Source organism: Siniperca chuatsi, linkage group LG20 (genome assembly GCF_020085105.1).
Source record: "Siniperca chuatsi isolate FFG_IHB_CAS linkage group LG20, ASM2008510v1, whole genome shotgun sequence".
NCBI lineage: Eukaryota > Metazoa > Chordata > Actinopteri > Centrarchiformes > Sinipercidae > Siniperca > Siniperca chuatsi.
This window is the reverse complement of record NC_058061.1, coordinates 8,123,975-8,146,799: the sequence shown is the minus strand read 5'-3', so window position 1 is coordinate 8,146,799 and position 22,825 is coordinate 8,123,975. Positions and strand designations below refer to the sequence as shown.

The window sequence follows — 22,825 nt, the reverse complement described above, 5'->3', positions numbered from 1 at the left end:
TGGCGCTAGACAAAAAGTAAAGGGATTACTAAAGTCATATGCTACTATTGAGGCTGAAACGCTCTGCTGATCTGTAGGTTGTACCCATGACATCAAGAGGCCTCTGATTTAAATGATCTTCAGCAACCTGGTGGTGCCATCTCAGTGGAAGACACTCACCCTCCCTCACTTCCCCTTAACACACACACCCCTCTGCCTTGTCCCAGCTGTCTCTGAAAATCTTTCCAGCACACACACACACACATGCACACCATGAATGACCTGCTGCCCTAATTTACGCCTTCTCACTGGGAAACTGTACTGTACTGTATAATTGCACATATACAAAAGGCTTGTATGCACTTACATTCATGCACCATAGCACACACAAACTGGACAGAACATACATATGAGGTAGGTTGTCTACCAGTACAATGACATTTGTAGTGTCTGTATTTATCAATAAAATGTGATAGACAGGTAGGCCTTGGTTGGATCTGTGATTAAGCTCAACAAGAATATAATCAGCTCTACCCACTGATGGCTCCTTCAAGTTTCAAGTTGGCTCACAGCAACATCACTTTTTGAAGGCTAATGCTGATGTTTTTCCCAGGAAACTTAACTTTTTATCTAGCGTTATCATCAGGTCAAAGTTTGAGTTTGTCCAATACTTTTGTTTATGACCAAATACCTGCAAATCTAATGACATTCCCATCGGCCTCAGCTGTACTCGATCCTCTCATTGATCTCTCGGCACAAAAGCGAATAAACAAACTATTAATCTAAAGTGTGCTTGTCTTGTAAATCAGAAGTCCAAAATGACTAGAGGGCATCTGAATGCATGGATATTTAACACTTGCATAATTCTTCATCAAATCACCTTAAATCAAAGCCATTTTTGTGTTATATAATGATGATATGACCAAGAGTAGATGTTTTCTCTACAGCACTTATCGCCATTTAGTTTTTTTATATTGCCTATTAACATATTATTACTAAGCTCCAACCGTTTCCATGGACCTGTGACCCAAACATTGCTTTCTACACGAAAACAAATTAATCTATATAATCTGACTTTCCTTTATTGTCATTTTCTTTTCATTGTGTTTCAAAATCAACGGTGCAAACTCGCGAGCGCGCCCGGATAATTGCTTCGCACGGGCTCGCGCATCCATCGGTCCTCCTCTTCCGCGTGCGCCCCGAGGAGCCCCCGCTGCTCTCCTTGGCTCCTGCTGCCTTTTAAAGCAAACTGACACATCATGCCATTCCCCACTCGGCCAGAGGACGGGACACGGTGAGGAGCTGCTGTGTCGCTCATTATACCCCCTTTCTCCTGTCGTCACCCCCATTGTCCTTGCTGTTTAGTTGCCTTTTTATTAATTCGTTTAAACGGTTAGCTAGTCGCAGTCATGTATCGGTATTTCGGGGAGCTGATAAGCCGCTCTGCGGGCAGTGCCCTGGCCTCGGGGTGCGTGGACTCCGCTCTCCCAGTGTCCTCGTCCCTGATGCGGGTCCGTCACTATGCCGATGCAGCGGACAAGCCTGACGACCCCAACTTCTTCAGGATGGTCGAGGGCTTCTTTGACCGCGGCGCCTCCATAGTCGAGGACAAGCTGGTGGAGGATCTGAGGACCAGGGAGAGCCCCGAGCAGAAGAGGAACCGTGTGCGGGGCATCCTGCGCATCATCAAGCCTTGTAATCACGTCCTGAGCGTGTCTTTCCCCATCAAGAGGGATAACGGAGAGTGGGAGGTGGTGGAGGGGTACCGGGCCCAGCACAGCCAGCACAGGACACCCTGCAAAGGGGGTAAGATTTGAGCCAAACCTCCCCGACTGGCCTTTATGACAGCTAGCTTTAGCCAGCTACTTAGCATTAGTTAGCAGTAACATTAGCACAAAACACAAGGCAGCTGCAAGTCTGTGTACAGCTGTAGTTACTGTAACGTTAGTTTACCTTTACACTTAACGGTTTTATTCTTAGCTAACCATGCAGTTAGCTACACTCTTGTTTTTTATAATAGCTGCTTATTTGTTCGGTTTGTTTCCTGTACCTCACAACTGCGCACCGCTCACATGAGACTTTTTGTGCACTTTAAGTTACAGTGACCTTCCTGTTCACGTGTGAAAATCTGCTGCATCCTCCATACTTTATGGGCAGTGTTGAGCCTTAGCCATCCATCTTAAATCTTGTCTTATAATACTTTTGCCAGCCCATAATACAGTTTCTCATAATCCATTGGTTTGATCAGGTTAAAAACTGGATGGATGCACCAGTTTAATTCTTGTTATCACTGATCTGGTCTACTCTGATTCTAATTTGTGTGTCAGATGTATGATGTGATGGAGAGGGCAGCCATGAAGACATCAGGTGTTATGTCATTGAGCATTTCAGGCCTTGGCTGCACAAAACACATGGTTGACCTTTGAAGACCTATTGCTCATGCACTGTTCTGTCAGGTGATAATACACATGGGAAAACTCAGTGTCAAAAGCGCGGCAGATGCACACAATGTGGGCTCCACTCATTCTGTAGACAAATAATAAAAAAATAAAAAATTCACTGTTTAAACAAACTTTATGTGCAATATGTCAGCCTTGGGCAGAGTATGATATAATATGACAGAGTGACATATGCTCTTTGGTTCAAAGTTCAAGGTTCAAAGCAGAGGCATTATGGGCTGCTGCTGCAGTGCACTCTGGGTAATTTGTAAATAGCGGGATATGATGTATAGGAAGACAGGAGGCGTGAGAGCTGGGGAGGTGGTTGTGTTTCCAGGCACTCCTATTTGTCAGTAGTGTGACAGGTGGGGGAGGGTGGTGTGGAGAGGAGGCATTCTCAGTGGAAAGAGACATCCATTCAGTCAGCCAGTCAGTCAAAGGGCATGTTTGAATGGTGTGGAGCGGACATTGGCCTGGTGTTAACACTATGAAACCCGTCCTCTGTATGTGCATGCAAATGTAGACCTATTCTGGGAAGGCATATTTCATGTACACAGTGCATGGGAACTGTGCTGTATGAATTGATTTAACAATAATATTAAACTGCCTGACAAGCTGAGTCAGAGTATTATCATTTATGGCACCCAGATAAAATATCCAATACCAGAAGGCGATTTGTTAATTTTTAACAGGGGGGACGACCCAATGCCCCCCCCATGCCTTTTTTTTTCAGAAGGTAGCGTATTTTTTGCCCCTTAATGGATTTTAGGGAAATTTACTGAAATCTGAAATAAGGTATAATTATTAAGTTAAATTATCAAATAAACACAAATTAAGTGAGAACAGAAAAAAAAGAGAGAGAAAGAAACTCTCTCGTTTTTAATTTCTGACCTGGCCTCTGTCATGCTGCTGTCACACTTAACCTTTCTCCCCGTCAGCTGTATAGAATATAGACAAATTGTTGAGAATTATTCAATTTTGACAGAGCGTTTCTATTTTTACCGGCGCAGCTTTTCTAGCCAAAGGGTATGGATTTTGGTCATTTTGCTAACAAGGAGGATGGCGTCCCCCCTCAAATTGCCTACTGTCCATTAGGCAAGGTACGGCTAACCAATGGTCACAATGGTATGCCACACAAATCAAAAGTGTTAACCTTTTATTTAGATTAAGTGGCAAAGAACAAGCGGAAAAATGTAAGTACAATAAAACTCATGATTTGGATTTATTGCTCAGCCTGTCAAATTAAAATATATTGTACATGATAATAATAAATCTCATAGGAATCACTGTTAAACTACAGCAACTGCTAGAACTGATCCTACAACTAACTCAGGAGTCACTTGTCTCAGATCTTAAGTCGGTCTGTGCATAAATAAAAAAAAAATGCAGTTTACACAGTTTGATTTGACTGACTATTTATTCATTGTATAGGCTCATTAAACAAGTCTGATAGGTCCTTAATGCTGAAGTCCTGGATGATAGAGGTGGGATAGGAGTAAGAGTGGTTACTTTTTAATGGGTTTAATCATTAATATAGTGCATAGACCCTTGGCTGAATCCAGATCAAAGTGCAAAGGCTGTTTTTGTGTATGTATGTGGTGCTCATACACCAGGTTTTCAGAGCCACACAGAGCTGGACCACACTGCTCTCTACTGACTACTGAGTGACTACTTGACTCAGGAACATCGTGTCGTGTGTGTGTGTGTGTGTGTGTGTGTATGCATGGTACACCCCTAGAAGAGAGTTTGTGGAAAGTTGTCCTATTGTTAAATAGTACAAGCCACTCAAGTTTTGTTTAGTTTGCGAAATTGTCAACATCCTTCACTGTTGTCACATGGAAACCATAAGTGCAGTAGTATGTCAAAGTTGCATAGGTATGGAGGGACACCCAATACTGTTAAGTTGCCACTCAGTTGAACGCAGAGTCCTTGCCACTTAATAAAAATCTCTCCTGGACAAATTCACACTTCACACACCTTTTAAAAAGCACCACTAGAAAAGTGAATCAGTCTTTCTCCAAAAATTCTTTTCAACATCTTTTAAACTTCTGGAGGAAAAAAAATGAAACTATTATTACAGCTTCTAATAGCATGAATAATTGTGTGCCTAATTAAAATACCACACTTAAAAAGACTTAGAAACTATTATGTGTGCTCTAAAAAAAAAAGGCTATTAATAATAAGAAGAAATTATTAAAAAATGAAAATAATATCACGATAGGGCAAATGCACTTAATAGTTGAACCTAGTGATTTAAACCAACACACCATTATTAAAGGGAGTCTAGATGTTTGGTAGGTTGCTTTAGACCCGAGAGGCTCTGAAGCAGAAAGTCCCACCATGTCGGGCCTCCAGATTCAAGCCTGACTGTAGAAATTAAACTGCCCTGACTCAGGAACTCAGAATTTCAGCGTGGGCTCAGTTTATTTCCAAAAAAATCTGCTTTCCATGTCAGAGGAATGTGTTTACAGTTTTGGATCTGGTTGCTGTGGTGAGCGGTTGGTTGGGTGGCTAAATGGATGGTTGGATGGGGGATGGGTAGGCAGCTGGGCTTTTTTTTTTTTTTTTTCCTTTTAATTTGATCAGTGAGCTCAAGATTGTCCTCTGTTGACCCGATGTAACTCAGCTGATCTTTGGATGAATGGACATAAAGACAGAGGGAGAACCACAGCAGCGCTCCTTTAAAAAAAAAGTAGCTTTGTTTTGGGAGGTTTGATCTTTTCCTCTGACTGCAGTAATGCAAATGGAAGTAGGTTGGCACAAAATGTGTAATTTAGTGGCACTTAAAGATGACATCATTACTTGTGCTTCCTGTGGTTTTTTTGCTTCTATTCGAACACATTAAAACAGACACACAGTGCTTTTGTCCCCCGTAAAGCAATCTGCCGTCTTCTCTTTGTGCAGTTTGCCCTTGGGTTTCTCTGTGTAAGCTAACTCTGCATGAGCTATATTTGGTTCTGCTGGACAGTCTCACACATACTGCGCCGCTCAGATGGAGTAGTATGACTTGGGCAGCCTGGCTGTATGATCTCATGTAACGCAGCACACAGGCTGGCCCACACCTGTTACCGTGGCAACGGTAGTAAACCCCAGACAACAGGAAGGAATGACTGCGGCTCGAGGGCTGGGGTCAGAATGGAGGGCTGGGATTGGTTCATTCGGTCTCCACCCGCCTATTGCCGCTACTGTGACTGCCAGGCATAGTCAGTGATCTCTGACCTGTTCATGTTGTCTTGTGTGTTTGTGGAGAACATACTGTAATTATTGGCCGGTGTTATTGGTCAGTGCTCTATCTCTGCTATTCATTTCCCTTGTCTGTTGTTGAGCTGCACATTCATAAACTATAGTGGAGACAGTTTCAATGTATTCTCATGATTTCCCCATGTTGCAGTCTGAACACTTAATACTACTGCAAATATACAAGGCAGCTGAACTCATAACCTAGCATATAAAAATGTCAAAATACAGTACAGATTCATTTTGGTAAAAATTGTAGAAATCATACAAAAATCAATTTGAACATAACAAAAACCTTTTTGTACATTTTGCTCACTTCCGTTTTTTCTTTGTATGGTGGCCGTGTTGTAAACTGCTCTGTGTGTGTGTGTGTGTGTGTGTGTGTGTGTGTGTGTGTGTGTGTGTGTGTGTGTTTCCTTCAGGTATCCGTTACAGTACAGATGTGTCTGTGGATGAGGTCAAAGCCCTGGCCTCTCTGATGACCTACAAGTGCGCTGTTGTCGGTAAGTATTAAAGTCTTAGCCTTCCACAAAGCCTCCTGCTGCTTATGCCCTGATCTCCACATACATATTAATACTGTTTGTTTGACCAAGTTCTTGTCATTTATCCACCATATATTTAATATTCAAAAGCTATCAGGGAACTGCTTTTGACTACATTTGCCAGGATGTTAAGGTATTGGTCATGCCAGATAATAGTCCATCTTTTGTTTTGTTTTTCTACTGATTACGCATTAAGAAATGTGAATCTATAATCTTAATGTCATGTGTGTTTGACACAAGCATGTGAATGTTCCTGTGGTTTTTAAACTGTATTATTCTCCTCCAGATGTGCCATTTGGAGGAGCCAAAGCTGGAGTCAAGATCAACCCTAAGAATTACTCTGTAAGCCTTCTGATGTCAATCCTCTTCCCCCTCACTCACATGCACATATACTGTAGAGATACACATGTTTGTGTGCTATAATACTTATAGGAAAGCAACAAAGCCTGATGAAAGATGAGCACATCACAAGGATGGCAGTCATTGGAGGGATATCAGTTTTCCTGTGTCTCTCTCTCTTTCTCACATCTGGACAAACACAAAGGATGATTCAATCACACTAGAATGCAAAAGGCAGGGCTGTTGGATCTTATCCCTTCATTTTGTATTTTTTGATTAATGAGAAGACAGAATGATTAAAGATAGACACAGAGATGGGAAAAGATAGAACAAGAGATTCAACAGTTGAAGCAGATAATCAAATGTGTCTTTGTATTTTTCTTTAGATGAAATTTTTGTTGAAAGGCTGGAGGAACTGTAGTGTCAGAGGAATATGTTTAAAATTTTCTTAATCTTTTAATTAACTAATAGTGCCTGCCCTGCCTTTTACTGGATTATGGATAGGGATTTTAGTCTGTCTATTGATGTATACTGTGAAATAAACAGACATAAAGGTCACTAGCTGCCTCTGAGCTCAGAGTTAACTTGAAGGAAACCCTAAACAAAAACCTCAGTTTTGTCAAAATGTCGGGAGCATCTTTCTAAATATCAAATGGAAACTATTGCTTTATATGGTTGAGACACTGTTTGGATTGCTGTTAGTAATGCACTGTTTTTCTCTTTTTCTTTGTTTTGAAGTTCCCTTCCTTGAATGTTTTATTATACTGTAACCAAGCAACAACATGTTTTTCTTACACTCTATACTGTGTCTGTCTGTTGCAGGATAATGAGCTGGAGAAGATTACCAGGAGATTCACTATTGAGCTGGCCAAGAAGGGTTTTATTGGTGAGTTTTTGTGTGTTTTTATAAATAATTGTATAACTTGTGGTAGTATTCATTGTTGCACTGCTTGGTATTTGGTGCGTGACAGTGCAGTTACAGTGGCTGTGGTGGTGAGAGGTGAATGTTTCCACCCAGAGAAGCAAACATTTCCTGTCATTTAGCTCTGTTTACTCAGGTTGGGGTAGCTCAGGGTGTGCCTTTTGTCAACTGAAAAGGGAGACAGTTAATTATGGTGAAAAAGAAGCAGGGGACTGAGATAAAAGTTCATCTTGAACCTGACATTTACAGATGAAGAAAGCAGAAATAATAACCAATATCATATGTGTATATACATGTGTATATATTTGTTTGTTGGTCTTAAGGTCTTTCAGCTAGCCTGGGAACCAGACGAATCTGCCGAGCTCATGTTTTATTTGCTCTGGAAGATAGTCTGGCCTCCCTCCAATTCAGACAGATTTCCACCCGTCCTAGATCTGGATCCTTAAATGTGTTCAGCAATAGCTCATGGATGTTTCTCACGGTGTGAGATCACTCAGGGGTTAGCGCATTAACAGGTGAAAAGGTAAAAACAAGGCAACTTGCATACCCTTGGGAAGATATTTACATGTTACCTTGTTTGACTTTTTTGAAACTATTAGTTTCTGAAAAAAGTTGCAATATTAGTGTTAACTATGTTGAGCAAGGCCACACAAACATATACACTGGTTCAGGAGGTAACAGCACCAATACAGCCAGTTTGTTCACTGCTGCCTGGATGCATGTTAATGTTTATAATGTGTTCAGTTCAAACACCGCCAAAGGAGATATGACGCTGTCTGTTGTATTCTTCTAGACAGCAATAGTTGTGTCGTTTGGTGAGGTTTTATAAAAGTCATTTTATACACCCTGGAGGCAAAGCAGTACCCACTGCACACATCACTGCCCTGTTCTGTCAGTGTGAGTGTAACATGGTCAAACTGCCCCTGTTGAGAAATACATCCTTTTTGCTCTCAGTAGTCCCACCCACCTCTCTGCATGGCTGCTTCTGTTTTTGGACCTTGTTTGAGGATATGAGGCCCTCAGGGGCACATGCATATATGACCCAAGGACACAAAGCCTGGCACTCGCATTTCCTCTGTCATCCAAATTCATATTGCCAGTGTAGGTGAATCAGCTACTTTAGTCAAATAATTACACTTTAATTCACTCATTGGGGCACCACCAGATATAATCTGGAAAATGAATTATTCAAATTAATATTAATTAATAACTAAGATCATTAAGTTGATCAGTCTCTAAGAAGGATTGAATTCTTTTCGAAAGATTTACCTTGTCTTCTGCTTCAAAGAAAACACAACTTCTTCTTCTTACTGATTAAATGAGGACATTTATTTATAGCTAAATGTCTAACAACTGAATAACTGAAGGATTAATAAGGTACTGTATATGACAAAGAAAATAAACACAACAGATGAAATAGCAGAGTGACGAAACGAACGAATAACGAACCTGATCTTATTGGCAATAGTGAAGTGAGGTATGTGATCTGATTATGAAAACAACTACACGACGCTAACCTAACGCTAGGGCAATTAACTTCTCTAAATAGGAATTTAATATATTTTATTCGACATCAGCTCTTTATTAGAGCAAAACCGTGGTTTAGCCTACTGAAGCGCTGGCAAAGATGAGGCATTTCCGCCGGCTTTCCGATGTGATGTGCAGGGTTGAATCAGCTGTGCAGAGGAAGGTGCCGGCATATCTACCGGAGGCCGCTCCCATGTGACTCCGTGAAGGCAGTTGGTCACCGAGCTGATGAGGTCTCCTGGCCAGTCTGGCGGTCTCGTTTCCCGTTGCTGACGGCAAAGGTCCCGTCCAAGTCCCTGCTGGCCCAGTTCTCTGGGAGATGCAGGATTCAAAGTTTCTTCGGTTCTAACCTTTGTTGTGTTAGAACACAGACGTTGTCCAGGCTTCCTTCAGAAAGGCTTTACTTTCAAAGGTGGCTAGCTTACAGCGACTTGTGTAGAGTTTGATGTTGTGGCTTGTTGAATAAAATATCTCTGGCTACACTAACTTCTTCAGCTAGGTTTGAGAGAAACATTAACTTAGTGGTAAAGTTACAAAAGATAAAAGTCAAAAGAAACATTGCTTGGAAAAAGGTTAAATTGTGAATGGACTTTAGGCGAGTAAAAGAGAACTTAAAGAAATATGTATTAAGGGAGTAAAAGGCAAAATAAGTTGAGCAAAAGATAGCTGCTATGTTGGTGAAAGTTTTATTCGAAAAAATTGAAAACAAGCTCTCTTAAAGTTTTAACAAAATTCAAACATTACTATGGCCACACAATCATGACGTGAGACATTAAAGTAGCATAGTGGTTATAAAACATTCAGTGAAGAATTATTCAACCAGTTATCTGAGACTTTTCATTGATTTTAACACACATTCTTAACACTATTAATAAGTGGCATAAGGTTAAACATTACAGTTTGCTTTAATACAGTATAATAGCTATAGTATTAAACCGTTTAATAATGGTGACTTCTGTCTGTTGGTCAATAGGTGGTTGTGTTGTCACCTGGTAAACAAGAGGCTAATTCCCTGAATTCATAACTTGCTTATTTCATGTCCTACAAAAATAAAAGTTTGGTTACACATCAAGAAAACACAAGACATGCCCTTCCTCTCGGGTAGAAAGGTCTGGGCTTGCCTAGCAAGTATCCATATTGACACCTTTACTGCTTGAGAGGGGGTTGAGGTCAGTTGGGTCCAGAGATCTGAGCAGACTATGTGCCTGTGTGTTGGTGAATGTGGGGGGACATTCACCCCCCTGCTGTTCTCACTACATCAGTGACATAATGTTAATTCAAACTTTTAGGATTGGCAAAGGTACCTAGTTGTCAAGACTGAAACCTGTTATACCTGATGAGAAAAATTTGTGTTAACCGTCCAGTGTGAAGTATGTTCTCGTGTGCATTTCTGCACAGTGAATGGCGTGCTTTATTAACTCTCCCTCTTCTCCCTCCCTCTCCTACTCGGCTTTCTTCACCAGGACCTGGCATTGATGTCCCGGCCCCAGACATGAGCACAGGAGAGAGGGAAATGTCCTGGATCGCCGACACATATGCCAACACCATTGCACACACTGTGAGTTCTCAGGCATACATGACCAAATATGTTGGCTGGATTTTGGTACAAAATTAAAAATAGGCCAAATTAAAAGCAAGGAATGAGTCATGTAAACTAATGAACAGTGGTTTCCTGCCGCTCCCTTCCCAGCCGACCACTGAGTCATTCCTCCTCTCTTAGAAGCAGCTTTACACACTGAGGCCTGTGTGTGTGTGTGTGTGTGTGTGTGTGTGTGTGTGTGTTTGTGTTATCACTTAATCAAAGCCCTGTTTCACAGGTTTTGATACGAAAATTATTGATTTAAATCAGTTATCCAGCAAAAATGGCAAACATTCTCTGATTCCATCTTCTGTGGTCGAAAAAAACATCACCTTGAGCTCTGGGGAAATTGAGACTTAAGAAATAATCGATAGACTAATTGCAAATTAAAATGATTGTTACTTGTAGCACTAATGAATATATAATTTATGGAACTAACAATAATTTCATTATCTATTCATCTGCTGAATATTTTTCCAATCAATTGTTTAGTCTATGAAATGTAAAAAATCGGGGGGAAATAGCAATTGCAACTTCCCAGAGCCCAAGGTGACAGCTTCAAATGTCTTGTTTTGTTTGACTAAAAATCCAAAAATATTAAGTTTACATTGACATATGACTCATTCGAGAAGCTGGGACCAGAGTGTATTTGGCATTCTTTTACTATTTTTGCTTGAAAAAACGACTGGAAATGAGTATTTGATTATAGTTGCAGATATTTTTTCCATTGACTAATCATTTCAGCTCTAATATAATTAGTAATTAAAATACTTGTATATTTTCTTTGTTTTTTGTTGGATATTTAAAAAACATCATCATAAATATCATTAAATTTACCTTTTTATGCATTTTTCTTTTGTTATTTATATGCTTTTATGGAATGGGAAAGTACTCAAATATGGTCCCAACTATACTGAAATTAGTGACATTACAGTATTGCTGTTTTCCAATATGGTAGAGAAGCAAACATGAGCAGCTAAATGTCCTTCCTTAACATTTATACAATTTCACGAGATCTTTTTATGGCTGCCACTTAGATACGTTCAGTTCGGAGAAAAATATATGTTTTTATGTAACCATATCCACTTTTGGTGTTATTTCATAGAATCAGATATTTTTCCGACACATTCCATCCGTAAAAAATAGCACATTTTTTACTAAGCTCATTGATATTTGGCCATGATTTTTTCAGTAGACTGGTGTGGAGTCAGGGTATCTTTTTTTTTTTTTTTTTTTTTAATCAGGTTCATGAATTGCTGCTGAGTGTGATTGTGAGCAATGTGAATTACAGCAACACAAAGAGGTTATTGTGAGAATCAATATACACCAAGCACTCTATACCTGCGTCATTAAAATGTTATTGACTACAAACGTTGTCATCCATTGTGGTGGATAAATCTTAATTTTTCTACTAAAAATAAATACAACCTGCATTTAGTGTTAGTAGTTTTGAATTTCATATGTTATTACACATTTCATACCCTCCTTTCTCCATGATACTCAGTTTCCCTTTCTGCTCTCCTCTCTAACCTCCTCTTACCTTACCTTGTCATGTGTCCTCTGTACCAGAAACCCCAGGCAGGACTTTGGAGAGGGTGACACATTCCTGCTCTGGGTATCTGAAGGCAGAGGATTATGGGTAGTGAGTACTGACGTGCAGTCAGCTGTCTCATTGCCTGGTAGTGTGGCACTGCACAACCTCTTACTGTGTGTATGTCAAGCAGTTAACGCCATGGCCGAAAGTTAAAGCTAATGCAGAAAGGACAGATGCAGTACCATTAATGGCCACTAGATGCTGGTTCCCAACAATCTCAGACTGTACTGAATTCCATTCAAAAAGTAGCAGATTTTCTAGTGAAATATAACAAATCTTTCCTGCAAGAAGTTTTTGTCTCAGTGCTGGTTTCACGACTTCTAATGGGTATCTTGGTGGCAATTCTGAGGTTCATTGAAGACACTAAAGCTTTAAGAATAGTATGTTTTGGGCTGTGTTTGCTTAATTGATAAGTTCTTCACACTCAGCCTCCTTTGGTAACCTGTGGGCATCGTTAACATGGCTGTGTACATAATCTTCTTCAGTCAATGGTCTATGTGGTCTGATCTTTGCTGCATGTGTGTGCAGGACATCAACGCCCATGCGTGTGTGACAGGAAAGCCCATCAGCCAGGGAGGAATCCACGGACGTATCTCTGCCACTGGTCGTGGAGTTTTCCACGGCATCGAGAACTTCATTAACGAGGCGTCCTACATGAGCATGCTGGGCCTCACACCAGGCTTCCAGGACAAGACCTTCGTCATCCAGGTCCACACACACACACACACACACACACACACACACACACTAACACACAGGCATTGTTTGATCAAAGTAGAAACATTTTACTCAAGAGGATAGATGAGACCCTAAATATACTGCAGATACTTGCTCACAGATACTCACATGATTTAAAGTTTTCATTTGAAATCATGATGAAGAGTTTTAGAGCCACGCCTCAATCAGAGCCCTGCCATCTGTTTTAGCCTGGCCCTGATCTCCTCATACCAAGCAGGCAGCAGTGAACTGAAGGAGATTCCCTTCTTTGTTCAAGAGAAATGAGGATTCAGTAAGAGAGTGGGGCCAACTGACAGGCTTTTAGTAGTAGAAAATCCTCAACTGCTCTACCCTTCTAATTCCTGCATGTCGAGACTCAGTTTGACTTTATAAAATCAGTTATGTTTTTTTGTTTTAGTGTTGAGGATTAAATGTAATCAATAGATTATTTTATTGGGAAAGATGAAGAAAATGAACTATAATATAAGTCTTAAAAATGTAAACAAAGAGGCAATGGAAAGAAACAGAGCAAAAAGTGCAGTGGTGAGTAACATTAAACATTGAAATCATGGAAAAGCCATTCTTTCTATAAGGAAACTTCTGATTGTAAATCTGTAAGAAGAGAAGTGCATCTGTGGGGACTAAAAGTCTCAGAGCAGTTTATTCTCAGCAGTTTAATTTCTATTTGTCACATGGCAGCTCCTCACGTGTCATGGACAGACACACACACACACACACACACACACACACACACACACACACACACACACACACACCCCGACACTGACACATGGGTAGGGAACCCCTTGGCACTGGCCTCTGCTGCTTTCCTAGAATGCTTTCTATAATTACCACTTTTTCATGACAACAATGAAATCTGATATTCTTGATTAACAACCCTGTATGTTTGGATGCATTTGACTCAACAAAACTATCTCTGTCATGATGGCTCTGTAACATTTAGACACATAAAAAAGGATCTGCTCTTACATGTTTCCTTATACACCTAAAATGATTTTTTCCTTGCTTTATAGAGATTTGCAAAGAAGCAGTTTTTTTGGCAGCAACAATACAGGAACAATTGGAAATGTTGAAAGGGGATGATGTCTGTGGAGGGGGTATTTGAGTGAGGGATCAGAAGGGTATCGTTGAGGAGGTGAAGAAGCAGTGACAACAGCTGAATCATGATGTGATGTTCAAAAAGCTTATCTGTGTGTGTGTGTGTGTGTGTGTGTGTGTGTGTGTGTGTGTGTGTGTTTGAGGATTATGTTGTGCTGAGATTAGATTTTCTTAGAGATTTATTAGTGAGTGAGGAGAGAGCAGATCTCTAGTATGGTATCAAGGGGGACATTAGAGATTTTGCTATATTATTCACACAGAGGTTGCTATCCTTTAATCTCTGGTAGTCTTAGATCATTGTGGGCGAGGTTGCAAATCAGTGATTGGACTGCTTTATAAAAATATTGTATTTGCAGGAGCTTTGCATTAGTAATGAAGTATCTTGATTTTTTTTTTCATGTATTTATATACATTTTGGATCGAAACCAGGCAACAGAAAGATTTGCGCCAGACAACATCCCTTCCTTCCATCTGTGCCTGTTTTGTTTATTTGTCCTGTCTCCATTTCTCACCCACATTTAAACAGAATAGTTTAATCAAACATATGGCACCTGTCTGAGGTCTCATTTCAGGGCATTATACAGTAGATGATGATGATGATGATGTTATAACCTAAACTGGCCACATGGTGGCACCAGAATATGTTGTTTTGCATGGAGATGAACCATAGGTTATGGTTGAGTAACAATTAAAAATGTTTACTATTGATATTATTTAATAATTTAAAAGTGAATAATAGTGATGTTGGACAGTGGTGATAATTACCTTGCTGTGACTCTTCACAGGGCTTTGGTAATGTGGGTCTCCACTCCATGAGGTACCTGCACAGGTTTGGGGCCAAGTGTGTCGGCATCGGTGAGATTGATGGAGCCATCTACAACCCAGAGGGCATCGACCCCAAACAGCTGGAGGACTACAAACTGGTACCAGCACAACTGCCTTCCCCTCACTTCTGTCTTCTCTCTTTTATCCTTTCTTTTATCCTTTCTTTTATCTTATTATTTTACTGATTCATTCTCACTTAACAATATCGCTGTCAGAAACATTCTAATATTTTTGGTGTGTGTGTGTACTTTCTGCAGCAACATGGCACCATTGTGGGCTTCCCAGGAGCCAAACCCTACGAAGGGAACATTTTGGAAGCCAACTGCCACATCCTGATCCCTGCTGCTGGAGAAAAGCAGCTCACACGTCTCAATGCCCCCAGGATCAAAGCCAAGGTAAACACTCACTTGAATTTACCCATGGTGCTGTGCTTTAGTTCGCATTTGAATTCACATGATTAAGGACAGGGCAACTTGGTCGCAGTCATGTGAAGTGTGTGTTTGTATTTTGTCTCCTCCAGATCATTGCTGAGGGTGCCAATGGTCCCACCACCCCAGACGCTGACAAAGTCTTCCTGGAGAACAACGTCATGGTTATTCCTGTAAGCACACACAATGCATGCACACACACAAAAATATAACTATACAATTTTGCATTTTGTATTTGAATGGAAACATTGGAAACACTTTTCCATTAAGACATGGAGCTGATTTAACCTCCTCCACTCCACCCCTCCCTACCCATTCTTTGTCTTTTTAGGGGGGGCAGGGGATCTTTAGGGGAGATAGCTGGTCAACATTATATGCCACATAGAAGTGGTATACATCATCTGAAAGCTGGGAACTTGAAGATAAATTTGAGATGCAGCTCAGCACTGTGTGTCAGGGTTTCTAGTCATAAATCTGTAATAAAAATTGTGTTTTGGTTAGGTACCTATTCAAATTTTGAGTTTAGAGGGTATAAGGGTATGATAGAAGTATACAGTGACCATTCTCATGCTCAACTATGTCATAAGTTGTTGCAGCAATTTTTGGGTTGATACCATTTGTTACACAGATTTGGTGCAAAATTTTACCATTTCTGACCATTCGAAAATTGATTAAAATGGTCAAAAATTCCTCCAGTATACCACATTAAGACACCAAGACCTTGAGGAACACCATGGAAAAATTCATGCTGTGATTTGGTATCAAAAACTTGCGAGCACTTATGTTCTGGGAAATTGTTCAGAAACCCCCTTATTGTCAATATACCTAGGAAAGCCATACATCTTCTGAATGCCCTAGGTCACTAGTTTGTGGTTGTAAAGTTTCATGAAGCTGTGATTATCCTAGAGGTCACAACAGGTCATTTTATACAGTGAGGTTTCAAAAAATGGTCTCACTACAGTGAAATGTCTACTATGAGGACTAACATCATCACACATGAATACAATTACATTTTAAGTAAAATCTGATGACACTGGGACTGTTTGCTTATGTTTCCAGCACTGTCAATTACATCTGATCAAACAACACCCATCTCTGTATAAGTGTTGTGAAAATACAAATTTGTAAATATAATATTTAAACCATGAAGGTGAAACCCAAACAATAAGCAGAATAAAATAAAACAGATTTCTACTGAGATCTTTTGCTCGCTTTTACAAGTTTCCTCAAACTTCTAAGTTCTCAGTTTTCATTCACAGTTCCAGTGTTTTTGCTCTTGAGCCTGTTTTGATGTGAGCTTGTCAAAGTAATAATTTCACAAAAGCATTTCATTCCAGTGTCTTTATTTTACCGAAAAATCATTTTCTTCCCAAATCAAATCTTAAAAATATTTTTGCAGTACAGAGGAAATTTAATCAAAATAATTTTACACACAGAGGAATGAAGACAGATGTCTGAGTATGTGATGTTTGGTCCTGCAGGACATGTACCTGAATGCTGGCGGTGTGACTGTGTCTTATTTTGAGTGGCTGAAGAATCTCAACCACGTCAGCTATGGAAGACTGACCTTCAAATATGAGAGAGACTCAAACTACCACTTGCTCAGTGAGTACAAGACTGCTCTTTACATCCTCCATAACCTGCACAGACTATTTCTCATCAGTTGGGGGGGGTTGGACTGGGTGGTGTGGGTGGTGTGGGGAGAGTGCCCTCAACTTCTGGCTCATCAGGACGTTCTTCAGGTAAGATGCGTGGCTCGACCATTTGTTTCATTTCTTGAAACCTTTCCTCAAACGTCCTCATCAGTTGGCCCTCGACCACAACCTTTCCATTATGATATAAAGATATGGTACCGTGCTTGGACTTGAGTCTGATTTGATTGTCGTCATGAATTTCCTTAAGTTCAGGATATGTCTCCTTCATTACATCCAGCCATTCTCTTACATGTGTGCTCATGAACATGAGGTTGATTTTGTTACAATTTCTTCTATTACTATAATAGAGAGTGTTTTTATTGTTACACAGTGTTTTCTCTCTGATCTTTTCCTTTTTTCCATCAGTACATCCTTCAGTGTATTCAAAAGGACGAGCATCCATCTATATTAAAACAAAAACACAGATTATTTTTTGTAAATTAACATGCTACTGATAAATGGTACAACACAGTAGGCTACTCAGACTTGCTGTAGTGTTTTACCTTGTATTTATCTTGGTGTTGTGATGCCCTGGTTTACTCGGCGGGATGGCGGATACTCTGGTTCTATAGCTGCTTCCTGAAGTCACAAGACAAACCTCAGATCAGGATCCACATCAGATGTAGACATTATAAAGTCTAACCTACCCATAATATATCACCTCTACCTCCCCAGCTTCACTATGTCCTGTGTGAAAACTCTTAACACTTCTTTCACTACAGTGAGTGTTTCAGGTTGTTTCAGTATTGCTGTGGTTGCTGAAATAAACCTTTACAAAATAGTATTCTTAAACACGTAAGTTCTGAAGTCTACAACAGTCAAGGACAACCTTTATCTTTCAGTCCTCGCCTATCTGTACAGGTTACCTGGCTGTTATACATCACTGACAAGGCTGCTAATGTATTTTTAAATGCAGGATTCATTTGTTTTAACTGTAATAAATAGAACAAATCTAAATAACAATTCAGTCAACAAGAATTTGAAGGACAAATAAATGATGTTATTCTTACTGAATCGGTTCAGGCGGCGTCTGTGATGTTGCTCTGTAAATTCTGCGTAAACAGGTGATGTGAAGTCTCTGTCCAAGAGAAAGGATCTGTCTCGGACAACTTCTTTTCCTTCTTATTTATACTCTCTTGTTCACATACAGCCAATCATGGCAGAATCATTGTTCACCATGTATGGTCATATAAGACAACTGAAGAATGTAGAGTTGCATTTGTCATCGATGCAGAATCGAAAGAAGCCTTTGATGTCTGTTTTCCCTTCTAGTGTCAGTGCAGGAAAGTCTAGAGAGGAAGTTTGGCAAGCAGGGAGGACCCATCCCTGTCGTACCTACTGCTGACTTCCAGGCCAGAGTTGCTGTGAGTAACATCTGCTGACACACACACATCCATGAACAGACTAGTGCTGGTCAACAATAAACAAACAATTCTTTTCTACTGATACTTTTGCAAGTTCGATATGTATCGGGTCTGCACTGGCATGTACTGCCTCCAGGAAATAGCCATATAAAAGTCCAACACTGACAAAAGCTCTCGCTTTCTCCCACCTTCTCTGCTTTTACATGTTACCAAACTGTCAGCCATATGAATGTAAGCATTCCAACCTTAAATAATGTTAGAAACTCAATCAGAACTGTGTGACAAAGTTTATCATGTTTAAAGAAGTGCAGATGGCCTGATGCAGTGAACCCTGCCCACCTGGAATAACAAAGACTAAGTATAAGATGGACATGCAACAAAGGTTCCACACCTTTCCACACCTGCATTTTCCCCTTGATTGACAGTTGCCCTGATGCAGTGAACCCTGCCTACCTGGAATAACAAAGACTAAGTATAAAAAAGACATGCAACAAAGGTTCCACACCCTCTGAGTCATATCAGCCCTGTAACGAACTAATTTCCATTACAAATGCCAGTCCACTGTTACATAAAATGACACATGCCCATCACAAGTTACCAGACCCAAGTTGTGTCAAAAAAAGTTACATTTACCTTTTTTATATGAAAAAGCAAAAAGTACTGAATTCTCAATGGTAAAAGCATGAACCAAGTTGTTATTGTTAGTGAATTTTCTGTTACTCGACTAAGTGATTAATCATACCAAGACTTCTTTGCATACACTTTGTTAAGTGTCCTTCTTGAGATTGACTGTGTGGTAAACATTCATCTTCCTTTTGCAGGGTGCCTCTGAGAAGGATATTGTTCACTCTGGGTTGGCCTACACCATGGAGAGATCTGCCCGGGTAAGTGATCGTACGGGACATAACACAGTCCAACGTGTTTCTCAGTGAACAGACACCATATTATGCAGCATAGTAAAGTGAGATGAAACGTACAACTTACACTTCAGAAATTTGGAAATGTTAATGTAGTGCAGTGGTTCCCAGACGTTTTCTGTCATGCCCCATCTCACTGTAAACCAATAAAATAAACCAATAAGTATCTACCATTAACAATACAGGGGAAATCTGTGACAAAACATTCATTGAGATATTTCTAAGAACATGAACTGCATGTTTCCTTTCAACCTTGCCAATATTTTTTTTTATTGTGGAAATGAAAAATCCAAGTTAAAATTTGCCCAAACTGCCCACCTGTCAAAATCTTCCACATGTCATTTTGCTGTCTAAGTAAATCTTGATAGCCTTGCTAGTGAGTGTGAAAGCACTGGTTAGTTTCTAGTAACCAGGACGATCAGTTTCCAACAGGGTATCTGCAGGTCTTGAAAGTAAAAAAAAAAAAAATTTAATTCAGTTCCCTCAAAAAAGGTCTTAGAAGGTCAAAAAAAAAGTCTTATATTTAATTTACAAATCTGTAAATATCCTTTCTTGCCTGTTGCAGTCTGTAACATTAGTTATGACTTTTTGTATGTGTGTTGTGGCTGTCGGGAGACATTATATCTTTAAACTACAACTGAGGCTGGTGCGACAGTGGAGGAGGCCGTTAAATCCTTTTTGTGGAGTTTGAGTCAACACCATCAGACCTGTAGCAAACAATGTTGCTACTGTTAACTACAGCAGCTAGGAAGCTCATCTTGTCATAATGGGCAAGTGTCAATTTTGACACAAACTTAAAGGATTAATTATTTTTAATTGGTTAATCCATACATTTTCTGCCACTTACTTATCTGTGTTCAAGTCATGTTAATTGATTAATTATTTTACTAGGAATTGCTGTTATATATAGCAGCTGGGAAGTACTGACAAAAATGTGATATAAATGTTGATAGTTTAATGTACTTAATAAATAATTGCAAGCCTTATTGTTTCCACTGGTTTTCTGTCATTCTTTGACCACTACGACCATGAAAACGGTATTAAATTGCATTCTATGTAGTATTAAAATGGTCTACTGTGATGAACACTGCAGAAACTGTGTTCCAAGTTATAATTTGACCTTGTTTTTGAAATTGTAGTACTTATTTTAATGTGCAAAGGCGACTTATTCCAATTCTTAAGAGCACAGAACCTAAAGGAACAGTTACCCGTGCTTGTACTAAACGTCAACGAATAAGTCGGCAACTCTTGCTGTAGTCTGGTGGGCATGAGTTCCCCCAATCCTACAAAGGTGGTCTTTGAGACATTCAGGGCCTCTGTTGTTAACTGTAGTTTTATATCCTTCAAAGGTAACTATATCTGAATTGTTGGATTTGCTGTTAGCCAACATGTATAACGTGTTCTCTTCTGCCTTTCTAGCAAATCATGCGCACAGCAAGCAAGTACAACCTGGGTCTGGACCTTCGGACAGCCGCCTACGTCAACGCCATCGAGAAGGTCTTCAAAGTCTACAATGAGGCGGGGCTTACCTTCACATAAATGGCCAATCACACCCACACTTCCTCTCCCTCTCCTCACCCTCCTGCTATTGATCACCCTCTCCTGCCTTCTTCCACTTTCTAATCAGCCTTCAGAACATATCACTGTTTACCGCTGCTCTTTGGCTCTTTTACACACACACACATACACACACACCTACAGCGAGACATTGGCTAGCCTGGTATATATCCTGTGATCTCTGTGCTGCCATTATACCGTATCTGCATCTCTGTTTAAATATTGCCCTGTTCTTATTTTTGCCTGAAGTTATATTGAGAAAATAGAGAGCAACATCCTGACAGAATGAAAGACCCTGTCCCTCCTGCAGGCCTCATATATTGTTGTATGGCAGCCATGTTCAAAGCGTCCTTTTTGTGATCGCTGAATGCACGTGTGACCCTTCTGTTGCGATTATTTCAGTTGACAGCACTACAGATGCCTTATTCCAGAAAGAGGTCTTCTCTAAATGGGTGATGGCCACTTCAGTTTAACTTTAATTGAAAGGAATTAAGATTTAACTCAATGTGAATAAAAGAATAGTAATTTTATTACTCTTGAGTTTGTCCTCTCAGTCTTCAGGCGTGAATGTTAGTAGTGAAGTTGCCAAGGTTTAGGATTCCCAACAAGGATTTTTTTTTTCAAAGTTTGTGTTTTTATTGTTCGAGATTCGATAGATGCTCTCCCACTCCTCGTCCCCTCCTTTTTTCCTCCTTTCCTGCTGTTTTATCTCATATATTAAAAGCAGCTTCTCCCCGACTCCTCCGCTGGCCATGAAAGGGGAGCAGAGAGGGGGCTAGGTGTCACTGTGACCGCCCATCCCCTGGCTGAATTTTCCTCAGTTTTAATCGTCCAGTTCCTTGACATTGAAATTATTTGGGGAAATTACTTTTTATTTTTACTTTATTCATTTTTTGGAAACCAATAAAATGTTCAGAAAAAGATATAACAGTGTGTCGCATGAGTTTATTTTCAAATATTCTGTCACAAACTGGGGGAACTGTAAAAGGGATTAAAGATGTGTGTGTGATAGAGGAACACTGTCATTTCAGAAAAGATCCTGCAACATCTCTTGTTAACCAGGAATTCTGCTGCATCTTCCTCAGCCTTACCAGTGACCTTATTGATGAGGCCTGGAAGAGGGAATTACACAGAAGCACACAATACAGTGTGGCTGTAATGGGAAAAGAGGCTACACTCAACACAAGATTAAAGAAATAGTTTGACATTTAGGGAAATGTGCTTATTCGCTTTCTTGCCGAGAGTTAGGTGAGAAGATTGATACCACTCTCATGTTTGTAAGTTCAATATGAAGTTAAAGCCAACATCGGCTTAGCTTAGCATGACGACTGGAAAATGGGAAACAGTTAGCCTGACTCTGTCCAAAGGTAACAAAATCCACCAGCCATACAAAAGCCAAAGTGTAAAAATGATTATTTGCCGTTTTGCAGGGGGTTATGTACCAGACTTTTTCTTGGATGATACCAGTTGCCAGACAACCAGAGGAGACTCCAGGAAGTCACTGCTCCTGGCCACGAAACACTTAAAAACTCAAAAACCCCTGTATAACACTACAACATTTTTACACTGCAGGTGTTGAATGGATTAAACAAATGAGATATAGTTGATTTAATTATCATGTCCTGGGAACCGCTTGCCACACACACCTGTCTTCATAGACACTTTCTCTGTTAATACACATTTCCAGGCATGTATGATTAGTGTAGTCTGCCCTTGGAATTTATTTGTGGAAATGGCTCGAGGCTGCTCAACAAAACATATTAAACAAAGAACAAAGTCTTATAGTCAGATTGAACTGATAAATCTGTCATTTTCAGTATGTCAGATCCACTGACGTACCTGATGCTAGATTACCAACAGGGCAAAGACTCTCAGGAACCCCAAAGGCCCCAGGTTCACTGTGTGGTTTGTTGTATTTTGATTAATTGCCAATTTGATTGGTAAAGCATAATGAAATCATAAGAGCCTGAACATGGCTCCTGCATCTTTACCTAATCCTGCAAACAAGCAAATTCAGTAGGGGTCCATAGCTAATTTTAGCCCTGTG

At 40.1% G+C, this 22,825-nt stretch overlaps 1 protein-coding gene and 1 long non-coding RNA gene across 2 annotated transcripts; one reads left to right on the top strand and one right to left on the bottom strand.

The window, feature by feature from the left end:
• The first annotated feature begins 1,156 nt into the window (after positions 1-1,156).
• Positions 1,157-21,703, top strand: glud1b (glutamate dehydrogenase 1b). Its single transcript, XM_044177925.1, has 13 exons — positions 1,157-1,785; positions 6,077-6,157; positions 6,483-6,538; positions 7,358-7,421; positions 10,448-10,542; positions 12,686-12,865; positions 14,779-14,916; positions 15,076-15,213; positions 15,339-15,419; positions 16,728-16,851; positions 18,213-18,304; positions 19,126-19,188; positions 20,641-21,703. Exons 1-13 carry the CDS (start codon positions 1,389-1,391, stop codon positions 20,758-20,760), a joined length of 1,629 nt encoding a protein of 542 aa, XP_044033860.1. The 5' UTR covers positions 1,157-1,388; the 3' UTR covers positions 20,761-21,703.
• Positions 16,571-18,213, bottom strand: LOC122867300. Its single transcript, XR_006375889.1, has 3 exons — positions 17,951-18,213; positions 17,444-17,519; positions 16,571-17,343 (listed from the first exon to the last, which is right to left on the bottom strand). It is a non-coding gene; the product is annotated as an uncharacterized LOC122867300 (long non-coding RNA).
• Positions 21,704-22,825: the final 1,122 nt, after the last annotated feature.